The sequence below is a fragment of the Chrysoperla carnea genome, chromosome 1 (assembly GCF_905475395.1).
Source record: "Chrysoperla carnea chromosome 1, inChrCarn1.1, whole genome shotgun sequence".
Classification (NCBI taxonomy): domain Eukaryota; kingdom Metazoa; phylum Arthropoda; class Insecta; order Neuroptera; family Chrysopidae; genus Chrysoperla; species Chrysoperla carnea.
In genome coordinates, this window is record NC_058337.1 from 38,132,890 (window position 1) to 38,155,649 (window position 22,760).

Sequence of the window (22,760 nt, forward strand, 5' to 3'; positions counted from 1 at the left end):
ACTAAAATTAAAGCTTGGCACTTTCCAATTTACTTTATTTAGGTACTGACAACGTGCTCAAAAAGTTTAAACAGTTTCGGATATATATTTTTTTAAATATTGGAATAATATTCTGCGGAAAAAGAGCTCTATTTATTCCCTCTAAACTTTTTTTGTAACTTTATTACTTTTCGAGTTATTTAACAATGAAGAAAAATTTTGTGCATTTAAATTGAAATATTTCGTAAACTATTTATCCGAAACGACTTGAACTTTTTGAGCATGTTGTCAGTATCTATAAATAAAGTAAACTGGAAAGCTTTAATTTTAGTTTCCGTGGTTAACGCATCAGTTTTTGTGTTGAATAAAACATAATGAAAAGGTACGAGAAACTTTCTTTTCATTACAACTCCGTTAATTTTCGTGCAAATGATTTGAAACTTTTTCCATTTTCTGGTTTTTTATAGTACTTTAAAAAGCGTGTGGTATATTTTTTTTCAAAAAATGTCCAATTATTCAGTTATTTAACGTTAAATAATCCGAATTTCAATCACCAATAACTTCAAAATTATTGACTTTTCGAAATATACTAAAATGACACTTTTTGTTTGGATTTCATTGCTCTATTTCAATATATATTTTCCATCCCCTAGGAGGGTTGGTTACCCCACCTCTTGGGCAAAAGCACCACTAGGCACCATATAAATTTTGTTTTGGAGTATGAATAAAGCGTAATCCCAAATTTTCAGGTCAATCAAAATTTTCAGGTCAAATCAATATGAGCTATAGGAAAAAATTTAGAGGTTTTAGCCTCGTTTACTGTAATATGAAAAAAACAACTTGAAATTCGGTTATCTTTTGATCAAATAATCAGATTCAGTTAAAATATGTAAGTGTATTAGCTTTAAAATTCTTGGACTTATGTATTTTAATTATGTGGTTAAATGGCGTTGGTCAGATGTATTTTTTCTAAACAACGGAGATCGTAAACTAAATCGCGATTCTTTTGTTGTTGTTGATTTGGGTGATGAATACAAGGATAGAGATGTAGTTGCTTGTGTATGAATTGTATTATTGCTAGAATTACGTGAATGTGATTTATCTGTTGATGGTGTCATGTTATGAATTTCTTCTTCATTTGACGATGCAATACTGTTATTTTTAAATACTGGAGATAAACTTAATGTTTTTGTTGTAACTGTTGGTTCCGATAGAAGTCTTGGTACGTAATTTATTTGTGACGAACTTAATTCTTCTAATTGTGATGAGACACCTCCACCACCGGTTGGCGTATGTGGTGCTGACTGAGTTACAGATATTAGAAAATTATTTGTATTTAATTTATTAACATTTGTACAGTCATCCATGATTTTTGTTTCTGTATTTGTTGAAGAAGATGACGTTGAACCTATTTGTCGCATATTTGGTTGTGATCTAAAATAAAAATGTGGTTTATTCGCAAAAACAGTTTCTGTTTGAAAGTATATAAAGATGGGTTAATATCGATGCTATGATTGTGTTATGAAAAAATTAAAATCAATGTGGTTGATATCTAGCTACTTAAAAGTCACATTAGGTAAGTTTGGTAAATTATGTAAATTTTTTGTTTTTTATTTTGTTTAGTATTCTTTCAATTGTTAGTAAATTATTATTTTACTAACGGGGGTTAATAGAGTTCAAGTATTATGAAGAAGTAATGTTTCGTAACATTTCGTGTTTCGTAACATTAATATTTGATATGAAGGAATTCATATGAGGAATCGAACTAATGACCTCTGGCATTCCAAGTTAGTACTTTGCTTCGAGATCACCATAGAACCTTGTCACTTAAACTTGTCACTGTCAAATATATAATTCAAACATCGTTGTAAAGAATGTAAAAATATAGCCACTTACATTATTAGTAAGATTATAACCTAGGAATATTCACAAAGATACGGTAAGTAAATGGTAGGATACAATCAATATGGAGCACAATACATTTTTAGTGATAGTTAGCCGGCGTTTTGCCGAGATTCTTGTGGCTTCGCGAGGATTTTTGATAAGTTATCGAGAGTTACTGAGACTACTTTGACGATGTCTTTGAATTTTCGGTGGAATTGATTTCTTTTAAATGAAATGGGATATAGAGGATCGTTTAATACATTAAGCATGTAGATGCAAAAACAATGAATGGAACACAATGGAACACTACTTTTAATGTAAGCCATGTAATAAATGTGCTGAAAGCTAATATATGCGCAGTAAATGAACATAAGCAATAGATGAGCATTTAAAACTTTTAAATGAGGTTGTATTTTTGTAATTTATTTAATGATATTTCGTTAATATCAGAACTACGAATTTTCTGTTTAATTATTGTCATTCGAAACGAAGGCTAGGGAAACTCTTGAAAACTACATACAAATGTTAAAAAGTATATAAAATAATTATTTACTTGGCGTGTGCGCATCTATTTTGTGCACGCGTTGTATTACGTCGTACTGGATTTGTTGGTGTCCGATGTGGATGACGCATTGAACTGTAGTTATTTAATTTGTGAGTTTTATCTCCTTCATTTTTGATTTGTGAACGAGGTCGTGATATCATTGAATATCCTGACAAATTTAAAAAACGAATTTGTATCTTGTTGAGTTTCTGAGTCTCTGAACAAAATATCAATCATAAAACATATTTTAACAAATCATTTAATTTTAAATTGAGAGAAGTAAAATATAAAAGCTGTACTACTTTTTATTGCCTTTCTTTTAACTCGTGGTGTCTGCGCGTCTGTTTGTCTGCCGAAAAAAATATGGATCGATTTTTAACCATTTTCCCGAGGTTTAATCGAGCTAAAACTTTGCAAACAGACTCGCGAAGACGATAAAAAAAATTTTAATTTAAAATTATTTTTATTATAAATTTTAAAATTTTCGAAATTTTTACAAAGAAAGGGAGTATAATAAAAACTCGTAGAAAGAAAGCGAGAATTTTTATTAATCAATATAAAAACTGAGTATATAATCGGCTAACATAAAACACAAAATACAGAACGCGATTTGTTAATAATGGGTACGATCGACACTTCTATGGAAGCAAAATGTCACATCTTTTGTTTGTAGAAAGCAAATTAGAAAATCAAATCTTTTTAAACATATGGACCGAAACTTCAGTCCAACAGATGAAACTTCTGTTGCTGGATATTTAATTTTGAAAGACAATGCGCCAGGTATAGCCAAAGCAATAGGATCACCACTGCTTACGTAGGGTATATTATGTAACAAATTTAACGGGAATAAGCAGAAAGGTTAGACCAAAGTTGGGAATAATTGTGGGCGTCGATAAACGTGCACGAATGTTAGACGAGCGAAATTTAGATGTAATTTATGTCAAAATAAGCGAGAATGAATTAATGCTATCATGACGATTAAACCTCAATATGTGTTATCGTTGATTAAAAAATACAAGAAAATTGAGAGTTTGAAAGAAATTGCGTTTGAGGACGCGGACGCATTTATAGACATATGCTTTTGTATTACATTCAAAATGTTTAGAAAATTTTGCTCAGAGACCATCTAAAATATCGTGTAAATAAATTAACTTACTTGTATTTAATTTACGGCGAGCTTGGGCCATAGCGTAAACCACCGCTGCTAAACTTTTACATTGACTTGGTTGACGATTACACCCTTTGACTCGTGATGGACATAAACCTAATATAAAGTATGTTTCCATTTTACCTTTGCCTTTCACGTCAATAATACCTCGTAATTGTATTTGGTAACCACGTGCAGCTAATAATTCAGCAGTAGCTTTTGGCACTTGAATATGGCCCATGACACCAGTGGAATCCATACGTGAAGCTTCATTCACAGTATTTCCCCATATATCAAACACGGGCTTACGTGCACCAATGACACCACCAACAAGTGGCCCACATGAAATACCTACACGCAATCCAAATGAATTGAATGAATGGGTGTTAACATTATCCAACCGCGTTTTCATTGCAAATGCAAAATCCACCAATGCACATAAATGATCTAAATGATCGGCGTGTTTTCGTTGCTAGAAAAAGGAAATATTTGTTAAATAAAAATTATTTTTATTTCATTTGCAATAAAACTTACTTTTTTACTGGGATTTAAACCAGATGCTGCCATATACGTTGATCCAACCGTTTTTATTTTTTCGATGGAATCAAAACGTTCTTCATCCAAAAGCTCGTCAAAATCGACTATATAAAAAAAAAAAAATTTCTTTATAATTTGTAAATATTTCGAGTTTTAGTATAAAGTAGTCAAAATAATAGGTAAAAGATAATGCTCAAAAATATTTCTAGCTTACATAGATGAAAGAGATTATTGCGGTTTCGGAAAGTGAATTCGTTACTCGATAAATGAGAGCATTCTAGATAGAAGATCTAACTTGAATTTTTCCCAAAAGCCAAAAAAATTCCTTAATCTTGTGCTTGTTAGTTTATGTAATTAAAAGACAATTGCACTCCAAGAAGAGAGAGATATATAAGGATGTAAAGAAAGTGGAATATGCCAGTTTTTAAAGAAGACGGTGACATGCTGAATTATCGTGACGACTTGCCGTATCATCTACGAGATATTGTATTTTGTTTATAAATCCTATAAGTAACAAAAATCTACGCTTATATATAGGGACATTTCAGGAATCATTTGAAATACAACAAGGTCGTAAACAGCAAAACGTACAGGCTTAAATTCTTTTCAATTACTAATCAATTCTTCAACTCGAACACATTTTATTGCTTATGGAATTGTACATTAAATAATTGTTTCCGATTTAATACCCGGATGAGCTGAATATTCGCGGAAGAGCATTAACGGGATACAGGAGCCGATCTAGCTATTTAGCCGCTCGCCCTGAGGGGATAGAGCAAGAATCGTTATCGCTACAAAATTAAGATAAATATATCGGATTGAACATTAAGTATGTTGGATAATTAATTAAATGAATTAGTAATTTACCAATAATTTCATTTAGAAGTCGAATGCATTCCATTCCTTTGTTAATGTCTTCCGAATAAAATTCAGTAAAATTTGGTATACTGGCAAACATAACTCCAACTTCATCACGCCACTGAGAGTACAATTCCTTAAAAATAAAAAAACAATTAAATTGTATTATTGGTATAATTGATGCTATTGGATTCATTTGTATTTACATCTGGTTGTCGATTGGCTGTTAAAAAATGGTTTGCTACATGATCAGGTAATATATTTTTTAATAATTGACGATTGTTGTGTCGTGTCTCAATCATATCTGCCAATTCTTTTTCAGCTTGCTGTTTCCATAAAAAATCTAAACGCGATGTTACTTCTACTAATCTGGCATGATAAATCACCATTGTTAAGAAAATTGTTAATAAGATTAACATTTGAGCTGGCATTGGTATTTGACCTCCACTACAACTGTTAAAATAATATTATTATTATTATCAAAATATTCATAAACTTAATGCATTAAATCAATATTATGATGAGGAAAGTTAAGAAACAAACATCAAAATAGATTATAAAAGTTTACTCTCCGTTGGAATTTGAGAAGACGGTAAAAAATAAACGCAAATTGATAGAGAGAAGAGGAGCATTTTATTAAACCAAATGGTTACTAATATCTGTTCGGATAGTTCAGTGTTGTATACAATGCTACTTATTCGCTCCGTGCGTGAGTTTCGTTTCCATGGTAACGATACACTACTTTAATTATAGAATTGTATGGATGCATATATAATTTTATGGATTGCATTTAAGACTTACATTTAAAATTTAATATTATTGTCTCACTTTAAATAAAAAATTATGATAATTTACATTTGAAAAATAATATTTGTTCAATTTGATTTCTTATTTTCACAATTTTTAATGCATTAAGTTTAATTAATTCGTGTTTTTCAATAATTTTAATTTGACATTTCTATAACATTAACATGTAAAGAATTGCAATTTAGTCATAACAGCCCCCTTTAACTCCAAAATTTTTCACTGGAAGCGCTGGCACCGATTTTATTATCCCTACCATGACTACGCACACAACGAATACCTTAATTACACAGGCAGATAAAATTTTTGTTGTCTCTGTAATGATTGTAAGGCCCGTGTGCACGAGAGGGGGTGGAGGTCAAGCCCCCCCCCCTCAGAGAATTTATCCATATAAATTTAAACTAACAATATAGCCCTGTAAATGCAGGCATTTATGAAACGCATTTCCACTGACTATAGTTAGCTGTTCAATCTGTTTCGATATTTGTTAACATTCATGACATTCTGTTGACCATGGATATTTGTTCCTTTTTTTTTTTTTTTTTTTGTAAAAAACCTTGTTTTGAAATTATTTAATACGAAAATATGAGTATAAGGATACTGTTAAAGGTAATATGATAAGAATATCTGGAGAAGAGTTCAGAAATATTTTCAAAACCTTGAGCGAAATCTGCAACGAATACGAAATGGAATTATTTGGCGTAAGCCAAAACTCACATCAAAGGATCAGACTTAACGCTCGAATTTTATTGGCGAAAATGCATTGCCGTTCAGGACGTCATAAATTATCTCGAGACACTCGATATTTTCAATGAAAATGCGTTTTCAAATATCTACCAAATACTTCGCGTTCTGGTAGTTTCACTTGTAACAACAGCGGCGAATGAACGCTCCTTTTCAACTTTGCATCGGCTCGAAACATACCTTAGATTGACAATGTCTGAAGATCGGTTAAATGGTTTAGCTCCGCTCAATATACATCGCGGTGTAGAGATCGATGCGCACATAGGTTTGGAAAAGTGGAAAAGTGTTTTTGCACTTCGGAGAATTAACTTATTGAAAAATAGTGATTGAAAATCACATTTTGACATAATAAAGTGTTCTTACTCGAAAAAATAGTTTATTGTTTTTATTGACTTTATGACCTAACATGATGAAGAAAAGTTTGCTATACCCCTCCTCCCCGTTTTTTTTGCCCATTGCAAAAAAGGGATGCGGTGTGTCATGTATTATTACCAAGTAGCCACTCATTATTTCGGAACGGTGTAATATTTACATTCCTCCCCCTTTTTGTTTCGTTTGATTGGATTAACCATATGGATAGGTCTATTAAATACATTGGCGCTTAATCTACAGTTCGCAATTTTTCCCTAAATTTATTTTCTCCTATGTTTGTACAATATGTCTACTTAAGTTGGCTCCATATGGAAAACTTTTTATTATAAGGTTTACAGAAAAAACTTATTCTTTATAAAAATCTCTACTTTCGAAAATATTAACATTCAGCTATTCACTTTGTTTCTTAAAGGATTTTTTTAGAATTGACAACAATAGCTTACGATTCCAACAATGGATACGATTAATTTTTATTTTTGTTTTGTTTGTGTTAGGTCAATTGTATTTTAAGAAAGATCAGGTGAAGGGTACTTAAGGACAAAGAAGAATATTATGTGATGAAATTAGTTTATAAAGTTGGATTAGCCCAGTAAAGCGGACGCGTTAAGGCTTCTAATATATACTTACGAATTTTTATTTTCAGTATCTTCAAATACACTCGGATACAGTTGCAAAATTAATAACGTATAAATTGAAACCATAATAATAGCTAAAGCAGTTTTAATCAAATAATATAATTTCAAAGCCGTAGCTAATGCAACCAAACATAAAACCCATGTGAAAACAATATATTCAGGATGCGAACAACCATTACAACCCATGTGGTTTTTACCAGTAGTAGTTATGTTTGATGTATCATTGGTATCATTTGTATCATAAATTTCAAATTCTGTTGCCATTTTAATTAATGATGCTGATCCTGATGCTGATGAATCTGCAGATGATTCCACATATGATCGTATTGTAATATTATTATTTGATTGATAATAATCAATAATTGTTTTTAATTGTACAATACGTGTTGGTGTTACATTATTATTATTTGTTGAATTATTTGATTTTATAACAAAATAAGATAATGCTTTATATAAATCATTGTTCTTACTGGTTGCAGTATCAAACACAGATTGTGTACCAATTAAATCCAATTGATGTGTCTCACTCTCATTTTTACTTTGTGTTTTGGCTGCATCACATACAGATAAACTGATTGAACTGGCCGCTGCCATTAATATTATTACACAACAGATGAATGCCGTACGACAATTTCGATGATGGACAAGCATTGCGGAGGCTTTTTGTAATGTTATTGGTACTTTGGAAAATTCTTCAGCCATTACTAGTACTGATGTGGCTGTTAATAGTAATGTCGTTACTATTAACCCGATGGAGAGTAATTGATTACTGAAAACAATGCAAAAATAGTTTTATAATGCGTGCTTAAAGTGTTAGGTGAAGAGATGTACACTTCACCTAATGGTTAGGTACGGAATGCCATATCACCTAATTACTAGATGAAAAGCAATAGCTCAGTCATGCCTGTTGAAATCAAGAATATATGTTCTCGAGGAGACATGAGGACACTGACTCCAAATTTTTGGGTCATTTGGTACAGTATTCCGTAATTATTTCAAGGGAAATAATAGTTGCAGCGCTGGTTTCCCGGAAATTGTCGCTGGAATGTTTTATCAGTGTGTTTAAGCCTAAAAGAGCTCATAATAAAGATTTTATCTATAATTTCTCTGAAACGAAGCCAGAATGACGTCTTAAAAGTGTTCACGGTGAAAAATTTAACAATTTAAAAAAATTCTTTAATCAAATTTTCTTAAAAGTGAGGTCGGTAACTTGCTTAGACCTGAAAAAGTTGTCTAAAAGTCTCCATTTTAAAGTAATCCCAGCTCGTATGCTGTCTAGGTAGGATTATCCATCTTAAGATTTGAGCACATTAAAGATCTCGTTCATGCTTATTTATAATGGAGAGGATATTTGCCTATTTACTTTTTTTACCGCTACAGGCTGATGACCTTATTTATACTATTATGGTAATTTGAGCATCCGTTGGCACGGTAAGCTCTGATAAACCGCTCCGCAAGGATTTATTACTAAATAGATACTTTTCGAAAGCTACCTGCACGGTAACTGCGGTAACTTTAGCCTTTGTACAGTATTCGATGGTTTACCTAATATATATCGCCAAACTTTATTGTGTTGCTTATGTTTTTGCAGAAATTGAGTTTTATTATTTAGCTTGTCTTCAGCGTAAAGCGAAATTGTCTATGTTCGGGAAAAATTAATGAGATTCTAACTGATGTCAATAACAATAACTAGAAATTGGATGAAGAATTGTAAAGTATTTTTTACAACGCCCACTCGGGAAGTAGACTTTTCGAGCGCTGTATGTCACCTTCAAAATACACAATAATCGCATACTTAACTATATGTGTTTCATAAACGCACATGTTCGGTTATAGGTGTTTCATAAACGCACATGTTCGGTTATAGACTACATAATTGTATGTACTACTGACACGCCATCTGTACTAAAAAAAAATAAGTAATCAATCTTAACCCTCATTTATTAAAGTTACCACACTGATTGTGTCAAACGCGAGTGTTACATACAAAAAAACAAAATTAAAAATTGAAATTAAAATGAACGAGCAATAAAAATTTGTATGCAATAAAATTTAAATTTAAAATAAGTAAATAAATCATTTCTCAAATTGATAAATTTCTCTCAAAGTCAACTTCCCGAGCGATTGTTGTAAAAAGTATTGAATGCTACTTGCGGAATAACTAGCAAATATGACAGTCGTGATTACGGCATTCGCTCTAAGGTTATGAGACATTCTTATGAAGACTCGTGTGGTTGTCGCAACTCGCCTACGGCTCGTAGCGACATCTACCACACTCGTCTTCATAAGAATGTCTCATAACCTTACGCTCATGCCGCAACACCACGACTGTCAGATTATTTGCTAGTTATCCCACTTGTAGCATTAATAACTATAGTCGTTAGTAGGTAAAATATTATTACCAAAATTACCACTTTAATCAAATAGTTATTTACGAAGTGTGCTGTGTGGTAAGAGCATTATTATCACTTCCACTACGATGAGTGCGTAGCACGAGTGAAAATGTGAAAATAAACGATAGTTATTATTTAAAATTTGTCATGGTTTATTGAGAAAAATAGAAAATTAGAAAAGTTGCTATAGTAACTGAAATTATTGCCGCCCTAGTGCGGAAATAAATTCATTATCACATTAGGGCAGTAATGATTTTCAAAGCGTACCTACTAGATGCGAGCTTACATACTTCAAAGTGGGAAAATAAATGGACTAATTAGGTGATTCTATGAACACCTATACCAAAATTTTTTTCGTAGCATGAATATTTTAAGGCGTTACAAAAATTTTGGGGCGTTTTATTTACTAAACTATTTTCCCACGCATACTGTGTGAGAAAAGTATTTATTTTCTAACGGGCGTAGATAAAGCATGTTAAAACACTCCATTTTGTAAGCTTGATGTAAAAAGATGATATTCGAGTTATAAATTTAATTAAGTACTTACCGAGGTAAAATAATACTTTGGCAAATTACTATAAAAATCCATATAATAAAGCAACATAACATATTCGATTTGAACATATCTTCCCTCAGTTGACAAAACTAGAAAAATAATATTTAATTAAATACATTCGTGGATAAGATTTTTTATCTATTAACAACATTGTATTAACAAGCGAAATAAATAATTCATTGCTGATACAACTCAGATTTCTCCTGAAAACTCCAACATTTTGAGAATTTTCAAAACGTAGGTATCTACTAGATGCGAGCGTACATACTCCAAAGCAAGGTGGAAAAATGTTAGAGTTTTGTTCCTGAATAATTGTTTACTGGTTTTAAGTTAATCAGCAAAGCCAGTAAAAAAGTTTTTGATAATATAATGAAGCTACTAAAATTTTGGAGCGTTTTACTTACTGAAATTACGGCTATCATACCTTTTGCTCAGTTGATTTATCCTTGAATTGTAATGTCCATGGATTCACGTGTGCATCGCGGATACGTTTATTACTATCGATTTCAATTGAATGGTCCATTATCTCATCAACTTGTTCAGCGGGTGATAGAACTGTATGTGATTTCCCGCCTGATTCAGGATCGTGCCAAACATGCATTTTATATGTCCTATTGTCCAACTCGTTTGATATCATAGTAGAATTTAGCTATAAAAATTATTTGTATATAGAAATTTGTATACTAGGACTTTTAAACCATAAGCAACGGATTTAAAAGAGGGAAGTTGAATCAACTCCAGAATTATTTGTTAAAAATTAAATATATAAAATATATTGTAAAATACAGTAGATCCTCGTTAAGTTAAAGTAATCGGGAAGCGTTAAAGTAGGGTTTTAATTTAAATAAGGTTCTAGTTAAAGAGGGAAAGCTCATATTTCGTCTTTGTTAGATATCATTTATGTGCTTTGGAACTTTAAGAAGATAAGTTAAATGGAAATATGAAGACCTAAGCATAAATAATTCATTCAAGCTGTATGGTGTAGGAAACGAAGAAAAGAACTTAATTTTTAATTATTAGAAATTTTTACAACATTTTTTACGAAGTAACAACGATTTTACTTCGAACAAGTTGCTAGCTTCATTTCGAGATTCCAAAAGGATACTTTTTCGAATTTTTGAATTTGCTGCTTTGAAAATTTTCTAGTTTTACTTATGTCAATCGTGGTTCTGCATATTTATTTCCAAATCAGGTAACAGCGTAACAGTTTCAATAAATTTAGTGAAACTGTTAATATAGTAATTATTTAATTAATTGAAAACACGCTTGGCTGATAGTATTTCTTGTTTTATATATAGGTACTAAATAAAGTATAACAAAAAATTACATTTTCAAAAGGTATTTCTGGTGTCCAATCAGTTAGATTTTCTTCTTCAATGATCAAATTATTACCAATAGTATCACCAAATATACAATCTTCATCATTTTCTCTGTTGACTTTATCAGACTTTATTAATGTAGGACATATTTTTCTTGGTGAATTTGATAATACAATCGAATATTTTTCTGCATCCGCTTTTGGACATAATCGTGGACGAAATGTACGTTTCTTATGCACTCGCAATGGCTCATCTTGTTTGATTAGATACGTTTTGATATTATGATCACGTAAGTATGGATTGCGTTCATGGCCATTCCCTGGTTCTACTTCATATGCGTGATTTAAACAATTTAATGTTGCTTCAGATATGTGGACACGACCAGGTATACCACCTGCTTCTAAATAATTTGCTAATGTAACGTCATACGACCATACATCAAACTGCCATTTTCTCAGGCCTAATACACCACATAATACTGAGCCGGAATGAATACCAATTCGCATTGTTAAATCGACATGTGCATTACAGCGAATATCACCAATTGCTTTTATCATATGTAGTCCCATCTCAACACAGCACAAAGCATGATCTGAACGTGGTCCAGGCAAACCCGATACACAATAGTAACAATCTCCTAGTAATTTTATACGTAAACAATAATTTTCGGCAGCTAATTTATCAAATCTTGCAAATAAATCATTTAATAGTTTTACTAATTCTTGAGGACTACACTTTGATGCTAAAGCTGCAAGAATTAATATTATTTTATTAGAAAATTATGACAGATTTTCCATGGATGATTTACACAATACGCCAGGTACTAACTAATCAACAGATCAAATTCTATACAACTAGCAGTTAGGGTCCCTAGCATAGGTCCCTAAAGGGAGGCAAGCTTTCTGACCCTTAAAAACCGTTAGCTTTGAAAACTTTAAGAGAATATACAAATAATTTTACATGCTTAAAAGTAAAAGTTAAAATTAATATAGTTAAATTAGATAAAAAGGAGCCCATCATGCTCAGATGTTCGCATCGCCAAAAACCTATGCATTAGATTTCGTGAGCTCTTTAGTATTGTCTATGCCAACGTCCGATATAATTTGACGTTCCACGATCTTTTTATACTAAAATGACATAAACGTCTGCTTCTGCCGGGTTTCCACTTAGCGGACAGTTGAGTTTTTGTTGAAAAACAAAAACAAATCTGAAACTGTAATGGGCCTTACATTGCCATGTCTTCAAAAAGTTTTTAAAAAGTTGTAGTTTTGTTTTTTTGACACGAGTTTAAGTTTTGTTTTTGTTTGTCCGTTTAGTGGAAAACCGGCATTATACTTTGGGTATTTAGGTACTTGGTCATTGAGCTGTATTTCAGTTTTTTTTTAATTTTTAAGAATTAAGATGAGCAGGAACGCATAGGGTTCGTTTGTTAAGCATTTTTCCCTCGTTTTTTAACCATTTAACCAAATTATGGTATTTTTATGTCAAAGTGATAAAATAGTGAGCTTCCGTATGGCATCATTTTTTGTTCTTAGAAAATTTCTGGATTTTATTCACCTTTCACGCTTATTTAAATTTACAGCGATGCAATGATTAATATTAGGCCAAGCCATATTTTTGAAAGGGTAGTTTAATAGCTGTGGATTTTCGATCACTTGGACTGAATTACCTTTTGGGAAGTCTATCTTATTGATAGTGTCAAGAGCTTCCCTAAATTCTTGTCTACATATAAATTTTTTACCGAAGAAATAATAGCTCATCATTAAAAAAACCGATGAAATGTCTAGTATGTTAAACTTTTTTTACGACCTGTTAAACAATTTTTTCTTAATAAACTAATTAAAAATATCAAAAAGGATATTGTTTTGAACACAGATAGAGGTACGTACGCAAAATGATTACCTGTAAAACCTTTAATGTCTGCAAATAAAATGCTAACATTTTCATAACGATGTATATAAATTTTGTGAAATTGATGAGCTTCAAATTCGCCACCTTCTTCTTCTTCATGAGCGATATCTTTTACCATTTCCCTTGCGACAAAATCTGGCAACACTACGAAAAAATCAAAACTGGTATAAATCACACAGGCGTACAAACATAATAATGTTAAGAAAATAAAGAAACCTGATAATAGTAATTTTTCTTGACGTTCATTTTCTTTCTGAGTTTTATATCGTGTTTCCATTGATCGATGCGTTTCTAAAAATGCTTTACGTTGACTACGATCTGTTAAATATTTAGTATACATTCCAGCATAATTTACAGCTGCGTATAGCAAGGCATTCGTTATAACTTGCGAGACTAAACATGGCACAGTCTGTAAAAAATTTATTGATTAGCAGTAATATTAGCCAAAATTATTAAATTTAAGATACATGCTGTATAGCCTAGTCAACAAAGCATTACTCTTAGGATTTCATATTACACGCCAGAGTTTTAATGAAATCGATTAGAATTCCCTTCCTAGGAGGTTAAACGGGGTCAAGCTTGGGTCGATTAGTCGATTAGGTATGTAATCTATGGGTAAATGTTTATTGTTATTATTATAATTACTATTATATTTTAAGTTTAATATTGGAAAAAACAACGATTTTCTTATTTTACTCTGTTTTGATCGAAGCTAACCAGATTTGGTCAATTTTTATTATATTTTGCCCGTTATTGGGTCCTAGGTTCCTCCAAACTCTTTTCAGAAAGTTTTAAACAATTTTCCACAATAATTTTTTTCAAATTTTGTAATTTTTGTTTGTTTTTTTGGAAATAGTATTTTGCATAACTTTGGAAGTTTATTTTTTCTATCAAATGAACGTGGCTCCGATATACCACTTACGACCATGCTTGTGTTAAATCCAATGGATTTACGAACAAAAGTTACTTCTCGTTAAAATATCTTTAACTTTTGTTCGAAAAATTTGTTTGAAACGCAGTTAATATCTAATTGGTTCCATTCTAATAGAATGGGACCCACAGTCATACATGGGACCCAAGTAGCCCCGTTTAATGTGCTAGGATATCGTAAACAATTATATAAACACCCGAAACAATTTCACCAGGTTTCTTTAAAACTCTGACGATTTATAAAAAATCCTAGGGTTTGGAGTTTGGTCATTTTCCGGCTAACAAAAATTATTAAACAAAAATTGTTGAACGTAAATGAAATATTATTTTCTAATGGAGATAATAATCAAAATGGATATTCAATGCGTTTTATAGCACTATTGAGTTGCTATACATTCATGGGTATGAGAAAGTTAATATGCACCTACAATGTGTATAAGAAAGATATACTATTATATGTTTCTGTTTACTCTTCAGTTCTTGTATCGTATCGTACAAAAAAACATATAATAGTATATCTTTCTTATTCACATTGCATGTACATATGTTTTGCCTTCAATTCAATAGCTTATTGCAATTATTCATCTTAATATATCCGTGGCGAGGGGTAGCTTGAAAGCCTAACACTTTTAAACGTTTTTTGCCTCTTGAAGCAATTTACAGTGTCGTTTATTATACCCAGGTACGTATACTTACTTCATCTGTCTGCACAATTTTTGCAAAAATTGTTATAAATATATGGCTACAGCCAGATGTTGCTCCGGCTAACATACACCATCGTAGCGGTAATGGTAACATGGCATAAGGTACAAATACAATAAATAAAATATACCAAACGAGATGATCATTTGAATTAAAACCAATTCCATTGCTTATATAACCTTTAATTAAAAAAAATTAATATTATTAATAAATTAAAATTATTAAAATATAAAAATATTTGAGAAGTTCGACAACCGGTATACATGTACCATGTATATATGTAATATATTATATGAACCGGCCGGTGAACTCAGCAGCCACAAATTGATCCAAAGTTCGCCGAAAAACGCCCAATGAATCACGAAGGCAGAGTTTCGGAACGGCCCAAAGTTCAGCAGATTTTCTGCCGAAACCGAATCTTAGGTCGGGCACTAGTAATAATTGTCAAGATTGGCGATATTTTTATACCATGTATATGTGAAGTATAGCAAGGTATATTAAGTTTAGTCCCAAGTTTGTAACACTTAAAAATATTGATGCTACGAAAAAATTTTGGTATAGGTCTTCATAAAATCACCTAATTAGCCCATTTTTGTTTATCTGTCCATCCGTCTGTGAACACGATAAATTGAAAATGAAAAATAGATATCAAGCTAGTAAATGAGCAAGATAGGTCAAGTTCTTGGGTCCGTAGGACTCATCTTGTAAACTGTTAGAGATAGAACAAAAGTTTTAGGTAAAAAATGTTCCGTATAAAAAAATAAACAACTTTTGATTAAAACATTTTTAGTAAACATCACTGTTTACTCGTGTGGGCGCAAATTAGCATAGAAACATTATATACTATATGTATATACAGGTATATATATAACAAACATGTACTTATATGTATGTGTTTGTTTGATTATCTTTCTTTAGTTACATGACGCAAAAAACAAAAGAATGCGTTATCAACACTGTATATGCATGATATTTCAACCATTAATTCAGTCAATTGTTTCTTTTCACTTGTTTTCCACTAATTTTTTTAATTTAATCTATGCCTCAGCCGCAGTTCTGAGTAGATATGTTTAACCCAAATAAAAATTTCTTAAAAATAGCGAATCGATTTGGTATGAAAAAAATTGTGTGTGTTAGCTCCAACGCTCCAACTGTATGCTGTCAGTTTCAAACAATAGATGCTTTGTTCGTTATTGTTATACGTACTATGCAAGATAATTTATATATGGTAGTCATTCTGTATCGGTGGGTAAAAACTACACTGTGTGCTGTGCCTTTCAGTTCATTGGCAGTTTCGTTCAATGGATGCTTTGTATGTTATGCGTATATATACACGAATTACTAAAAAGTGAAAGTTGCGCACGATAGGTTCCAACTCATATTTTTTTTCATACCAGCCGTCTTAAATGAAAATTGATTCTTAAGGAGTAAACTCCTATAAAGTTCAACAAACTAGGTAACAGCTAGTACCGCTGCCAGTGGTGTTTTATTCGATTCCTTTTTAAAAGTTAACAAACTTGGCTAGAATCTTTTTAAATTTTTAAATCGATTTCCAATCATTTTCTTTTTATAATTTGTGCATTTTCGAATATAGTTGCAATCAATTTTTTTCCGGACTCAAAAGGCCTAAAGCTTTTTGTTCTCCTCTTCAAATGTTTCTGATTTTAAATAAAACACAAAATCAAACTTATAAAAAACATTTCTTTTACTTTTTATTGATTAGAGTATAATATACCTGCATAAAAATAAAATTGCTTACAAAATAAAACAATATAACGCTAATGATAAAGCACTCGTTGCAAAAGCTAGAGATGCAAAATTCAAAGTATTACTTCGTAGTTTAAAATTAATTAATATAACTAGACAGGTACTTTTGTTTATTTTAGTAATCTTTAATTAAAACAAACAGATTATCAACGAAATCTGTTTTTACAGTGATTAATAATTTAAATAATTAATAATTAAAATAAAAAAGAAATATTTTAGATAAACATCAGTGATTGTACGCAGTATCTTTGTTCTTTCAGATTTACCCAAGTATCCTTTTAAAAGCTTTTTAATTAGCTCCGTATACTCAACATCTAAGGTTGTTTGTTATAACTATAGCTGTATTATATTATATTATCATATAATGGTATTATGGGTATTTATAATCATGTATGCTTATTATAGGTATATTGTTCTTTAACTTCTTTAGTAGTTACTTACATGTTTGATGTTTAAAATTGAGATTTTTCAAGACAGCTCTTTTTAGAATTTCTTTATACCGTGTTATTGCACAAAAAACTTAACAATGTTATGGTTTTGTTATCAAAGGTTTTTAACCCCTGAACTAAAAAAGGGTTGTTATAAGTTTGACCGCTATGTGTTTGAAAGGTAATTTAATGGGGTGTGTTCTCAGCTATGTTTCAAGTGCAAGTTTATGGTTCCGTAACCGTAACAACTAAAAAATAGGGGATGATCTTCAAAATTGGTTTATTTTGTTCAAATGTACAATTAAATTCAAAAATACGATATAAAATAGAAATATGGCGGGACAGTCGTGAAGAATAAATAAAATTAAATATTATTGCCATGCTAGTTAACATCTAGTCGCCCTATTAGGTCAGTTGGTTAAGGCGTAACCAATTCCGTCCGCGATATGCTTAAAGTAGCGGGTTCGATTCTCGCCGTCCCAACAAAATTAATTTAATTAATAGTTGTGATGGGTTGGCGTAGTGCATGGTATATGCATATGAAGGAGGTGCACTCAGCCTCTGAAATTGAAGAACTAATAAATGAAATTATCAGCGGAAAGGTGGTAAAACACATATATGGTACCACAATGGGCTCTATAGCCTAAGTGTGTCGTTCGTGGGCAGATAATATAACCTAACCTAACCTAGTTAACATATCTTTGTTGATGTTTTAGGATTTTTTTCATATGTATATTCTAAATATAGGAGTAAAACAGTTTGTATATGTATAAAAAACTAAAATATTTCGAAAGATCTCTCTTTCTTTTTCAGACGTGTATAAAAAGTAATAAAGGTGTTCCTAATTGAGTTTTTAACTTAAAAAAAGCATGATTTGTTATTTTAGTTATATTTTTATGAATCGAGTATTAAGTATATTCCATTTTATATTAAAAATGATGTCAGCCAAACGACCACTTCTGCGGCAGTTTGTTCGTTCGTTCGAGGTAATTTTCTATGACTTTTCGCAAGTTTCGGTGGGTGATATTGACACGGAATTTAGACGCTCAAAATAAAGAAAACCACACAAAAAGAAATCTAATTATTTATTTTTTGTTGAACGCACGCTATGCTGATACATACGGCTTACCCTATCTCCAAGGCAAATTTTCCCCTCACTAGGACGATTAATTAACACGGAAGGCCATAGTCCCGTAAAAATCTACACAAAATTGTTGTTCTTCTTACAAAATTGTTATTTGTGTTGAACAAAATTTGAGCTTGGTTGGGCGTTAGTTAAACGTTAAATATCTTAAATGGAATGTTTCAAACTAACATTTGGCGACGAAACAAGCGAAATTATTCACAGGAAGCCTTTAAAAAATCACTCCTCGCTTATAACTGGTAAGTGATAGGGACATAATTTATATTGGAGACTTGCTCGTCGTAACAAGTCTTACCTGATTTGTTCGAAATATTTTTTGAAATACGGATAAGTTCTGCAGAAGTTTGACGCTTGTTATTTTATTTAAATTGTTTAAAAGTTGTTAAACATTTAAAATAAGTGAGTGGATTGCAAAACTATCAGACACTTCATATAAAGAAGAGTGAAAACAAATTTAATGAATGGTATTCGATTCGTTCAAACTTTTTATGTGAAAAATGAATAGATTGAAAGCAGATATGGGAGGATAACGTAATAACCTACTATTTAATAAAGTTCCAGTTCTATCTAGCCTCTTATCCTTATGCTATATGATATACTAATATAATAGGATATGTAAAAATTACTACACTTTTTTTTTACATCTATATACAGACAGGACTGGATTTAGCTATTTAGGCGCTGCGGGCAAAATAAATGACGAACAAAAATAATGTTCACCGCCCTTTACACTAACACTGTATAAGTCATGAGGTTGTTATTCCAAAGATGGGATGTTATATGTGTGATATCGTTGAAATTGTATAATATTCAACTGTTAGTCTACTGGGGCTTCTGAACAAGTATATACAAAGTTCATGAGAGTATGTAGGGGAAAGTGGTATTTAATGATCTCTCAGGGTAAAATGATCCCCCGTTGCTTTAAGTAAACCAGTAAAGCTTTCTAGTATATTTATCGATAGATGGTTTCTGCGCTATTAAATTAATCGTTCAACAAAGACTTTTGAATCACCGTCAAACATAAACGAAAGAAAAAGGGTTAACAGTTCAGAAATATAAAATCGGTAAAAAAATCGGGATAATTTTTGAGTACTCTCTATTTAAAATTTATACATATTGAAATAGTTGGTTTCCATCTTTCCTATTTAGGTTTGTTTTCTTATTTCTTTCGGCTTGTGTGTCTTATAATTTTTTTAAGAGAATTAAAAAAATAAAGACATAACATTACTTTAAAATTTGTTGGTCTGTGTAAGGATTTAAAGCTACAAAAGTAACATTTTTTTAAAGAGAAACTTTAGAGTTGTTAATCTTGATAATTTCAATAAGACTTTTTCTTTACAAGAGAAAAAAGCTGAGGATTCTGTGGAATCGCCTGACGGTCTCATTTTTGCTGGTGTGGGTATTTGTCCGGCTGGCAATTTTAATCTGGTGGCACAGTTAACTATTTTTCCTGTTTTTGAAAGTACGACTTAGCTTTCTTGCTTAGACTACCGTGTTGGCAGGCTGTGAGCCAGATCTGGCTTTATACGTAATATTATAATATGGAGGTTGTGCGGCGTTCGCATGATCTTTTTATCTATATGTCTGTATATATATTTGTGTCAGTGATATTTTTGTAAGTGAAGGATATAATAAACTTGACTCACGCTTTTTGTGTGGATGTATGATCTATTTTTAATATTAATATCATAAAAAAACACACCTTAAAAGACTATGTACAGAGTGGAGCATATGTAGATATACAGTTTTAATCCTATTTGATTCCCAATGTACTGTATAATAAATAAAAAAAATGAACTCTTGTTGCAGTTATGTCAGTGATATTTATCTTGTAAGCATTGTAAGGTGCAATTTTTTTTTAAAATTTCTTTTGCATTTGTTTTATATTATTGGATCAAATAGCATTGCAACTGTATATACTTATGCCCTACTCTGTACGTATTTCTACGTTGTAATTATTTATTTACTGTGTGGTTTCGAAGGTCGTAAACAAGTTGTAAAGTAGAAGGTTGTATAAGCCGTTGTTAAAAGCTAATATCTTATTGGTTAGAATTATAAATGTTGTCTAAGATTACATATAAATTATATACGGGGTATACTTTTAAAAAATGTAATTACGTTTACGTAAATACTTTCTTAAAATCTAGCTAAGTTTAGTTCTCGTTCAATTCATCATTTTAGTAGCAGTGACGTAGCCTTTCTGATATATATTGAACGAGATATGTATACACGTTAAGGCTGTACAAATTTTAAACATTATAAACTTTGATTGGCGTGAAACTTTTTAATTTTTCTAAGAATCCTCTTAAATATTCATTGGTGGAAAAACAATTTTATAAAGAAAAGCGGTTTTCCAGATAAGAATGGTTAAAATTACAATTGAATTTCAAGCACTACGATTATACCCATTTCTCTATCGCTTTGAAATTCGAATATGTAATAGGTATTAATATTCTATCTGGGTACTTTGGTTTTTGGAAAATCCTGTTATTTTTTCTTTTTCATTTTTCACACACAGTGGAATAAGAAATATTTTTATGAAGAAGGATAGAGAATATATTTGTCTTTGTGAACTTAGTTTTTTAAGCACTGCATCTAAAGGAAAAAAAATTTTTCGAACTTTTCTTTCACCATTTTAATGGGAGAGTATTTTTACCAGCCCTGAAACTGCAGGAATATTTCTTATTCCACTGTACCTGGGTATGAAAAATGAAAATTAATTAAATTTTCGAAAAATAAACAGTATTTTAGAAAAAAAAGGACTAGGGCAGGTAGGATATTAATAGATAACCTACAACATATCCAAATTCCAAAGCGATAGAGTAAAGGGTATAATCGTAGTGTTTGAAGTTCACTTGTAACTTTAACCATTCTTTTCTGGAGAACCACTTTTCTTTATAAATTTTTTTTTCCACCGATGAATATTATGAGGATTCTTAAAAAGTTTTACGCCAATCAAAGAATGTTTTAAATTTGTACATAACAGTCTTAATATTCACGTTAATGACATCTCTCAAAACGGATGAGGTTTTTTATTCTTGATATTTCTTACCTGTTCTTATTATAATCTTTGGGAAGATTAGAATATATGAATTTCTACATTGTTAATTTTAAAATAAATTACTTCTAAGCGTTCGATTTCATTAAAGAAACATAAGTATTTTTAGTTCCTGGTGCAAAAGTCGAGATTTTTTTATAATTTTTTTGCGAATTTCATTTCTTATAAAAAATTGATAAATTAATTTTAACGGATAAGAGACGAATGACTTATTCGTTTACGTACCATTATATAAATATTAATATAATATTAAATACAAGTGAATAAAATTAAAGTGTATGTCTATTAATTTTTTTGGGAGTAACTTAGGCCATAATTTATTTACCTTGCTACGATAATGTTGGCTTGTTTAATAAATATTATTAAACCATTATACTTGTACATTCTAAACTAATGTCTACACTAAGTTCCAAGAACAGCGAGCTTCGAATGCCGAAGTCAGATATAAGGCCGTACAATTGTCCAAGAGGTGGAAGTAAAGCTGGTGTTTGAGGAGCGGGTTGAACGGAGGCAAGGGAATTGAATGATAGCATGCGGTGGTTTTGTTTTTAAAGTTGGCATTGTCTGTATTGCAAGTCCTGTGGAGCAGGGATAAGTAAGGGATTTGTTTTTAAAGTTGAAATTGTCCAGCGAAAAGCGTGGTTAACTATTTGCTTAAAATAAATATTGATGATGATATACCCAATTAGCTTTAAAATAAATATTATTCACGTATTTTTTTATTTCAAATTCGATATCTATTTTTTGAGATATTTGAAGGGTACACTCTATACATGTTGTGAATACACACAATTAAATTTAAATTGAAAATTGATTTCAAATAAATTTATTAGCATCATTATTCTATTTACGTTTGTTCTTTTATATACCCTGTGCCTTCATGTGCACAAAGCTAATTGCATATAATCCATAGACAGGAAATTGGCCACGTTTATAAGAAATGAAGAAATTTCGAAAATTTTTCTAAATAAAAAATGTTTCAGGCTCGTCAGAATAAAGCCACAGGCAAGGTGTCAAATATGGGATAATTCAACTATCACTAATACGT

General features: G+C 31.1%; 1 protein-coding gene and 1 long non-coding RNA gene across 2 annotated transcripts; one reads left to right on the forward strand and one right to left on the reverse strand.

Moving 5' to 3' along the window:
- Window positions 1-576: 576 nt before the first annotated feature.
- On the reverse strand, window positions 577-14,038 carry LOC123291544 (adenylyl cyclase 78C). Its single transcript, XM_044871903.1, has 13 exons — window positions 13,900-14,038; window positions 13,675-13,827; window positions 11,781-12,520; window positions 10,878-11,102; window positions 10,445-10,542; window positions 8,086-8,273; window positions 7,497-7,788; window positions 5,156-5,396; window positions 4,959-5,085; window positions 4,089-4,195; window positions 3,564-4,026; window positions 2,417-2,576; window positions 577-1,413 (listed from the first exon to the last, which is right to left on the reverse strand). The coding sequence occupies exons 1-13, from the start codon at window positions 14,021-14,023 to the stop codon at window positions 912-914; spliced, it is 3,420 nt and encodes a 1,139-aa protein (XP_044727838.1). The 5' UTR covers window positions 14,024-14,038; the 3' UTR covers window positions 577-911.
- LOC123291632 lies at window positions 9,223-18,566 on the forward strand. The gene is made up of 4 exons (XR_006534967.1): window positions 9,223-9,880; window positions 12,799-12,800; window positions 14,147-14,155; window positions 18,553-18,566. It is a non-coding gene; the product is annotated as an uncharacterized LOC123291632 (long non-coding RNA).
- Window positions 18,567-22,760: the final 4,194 nt, after the last annotated feature.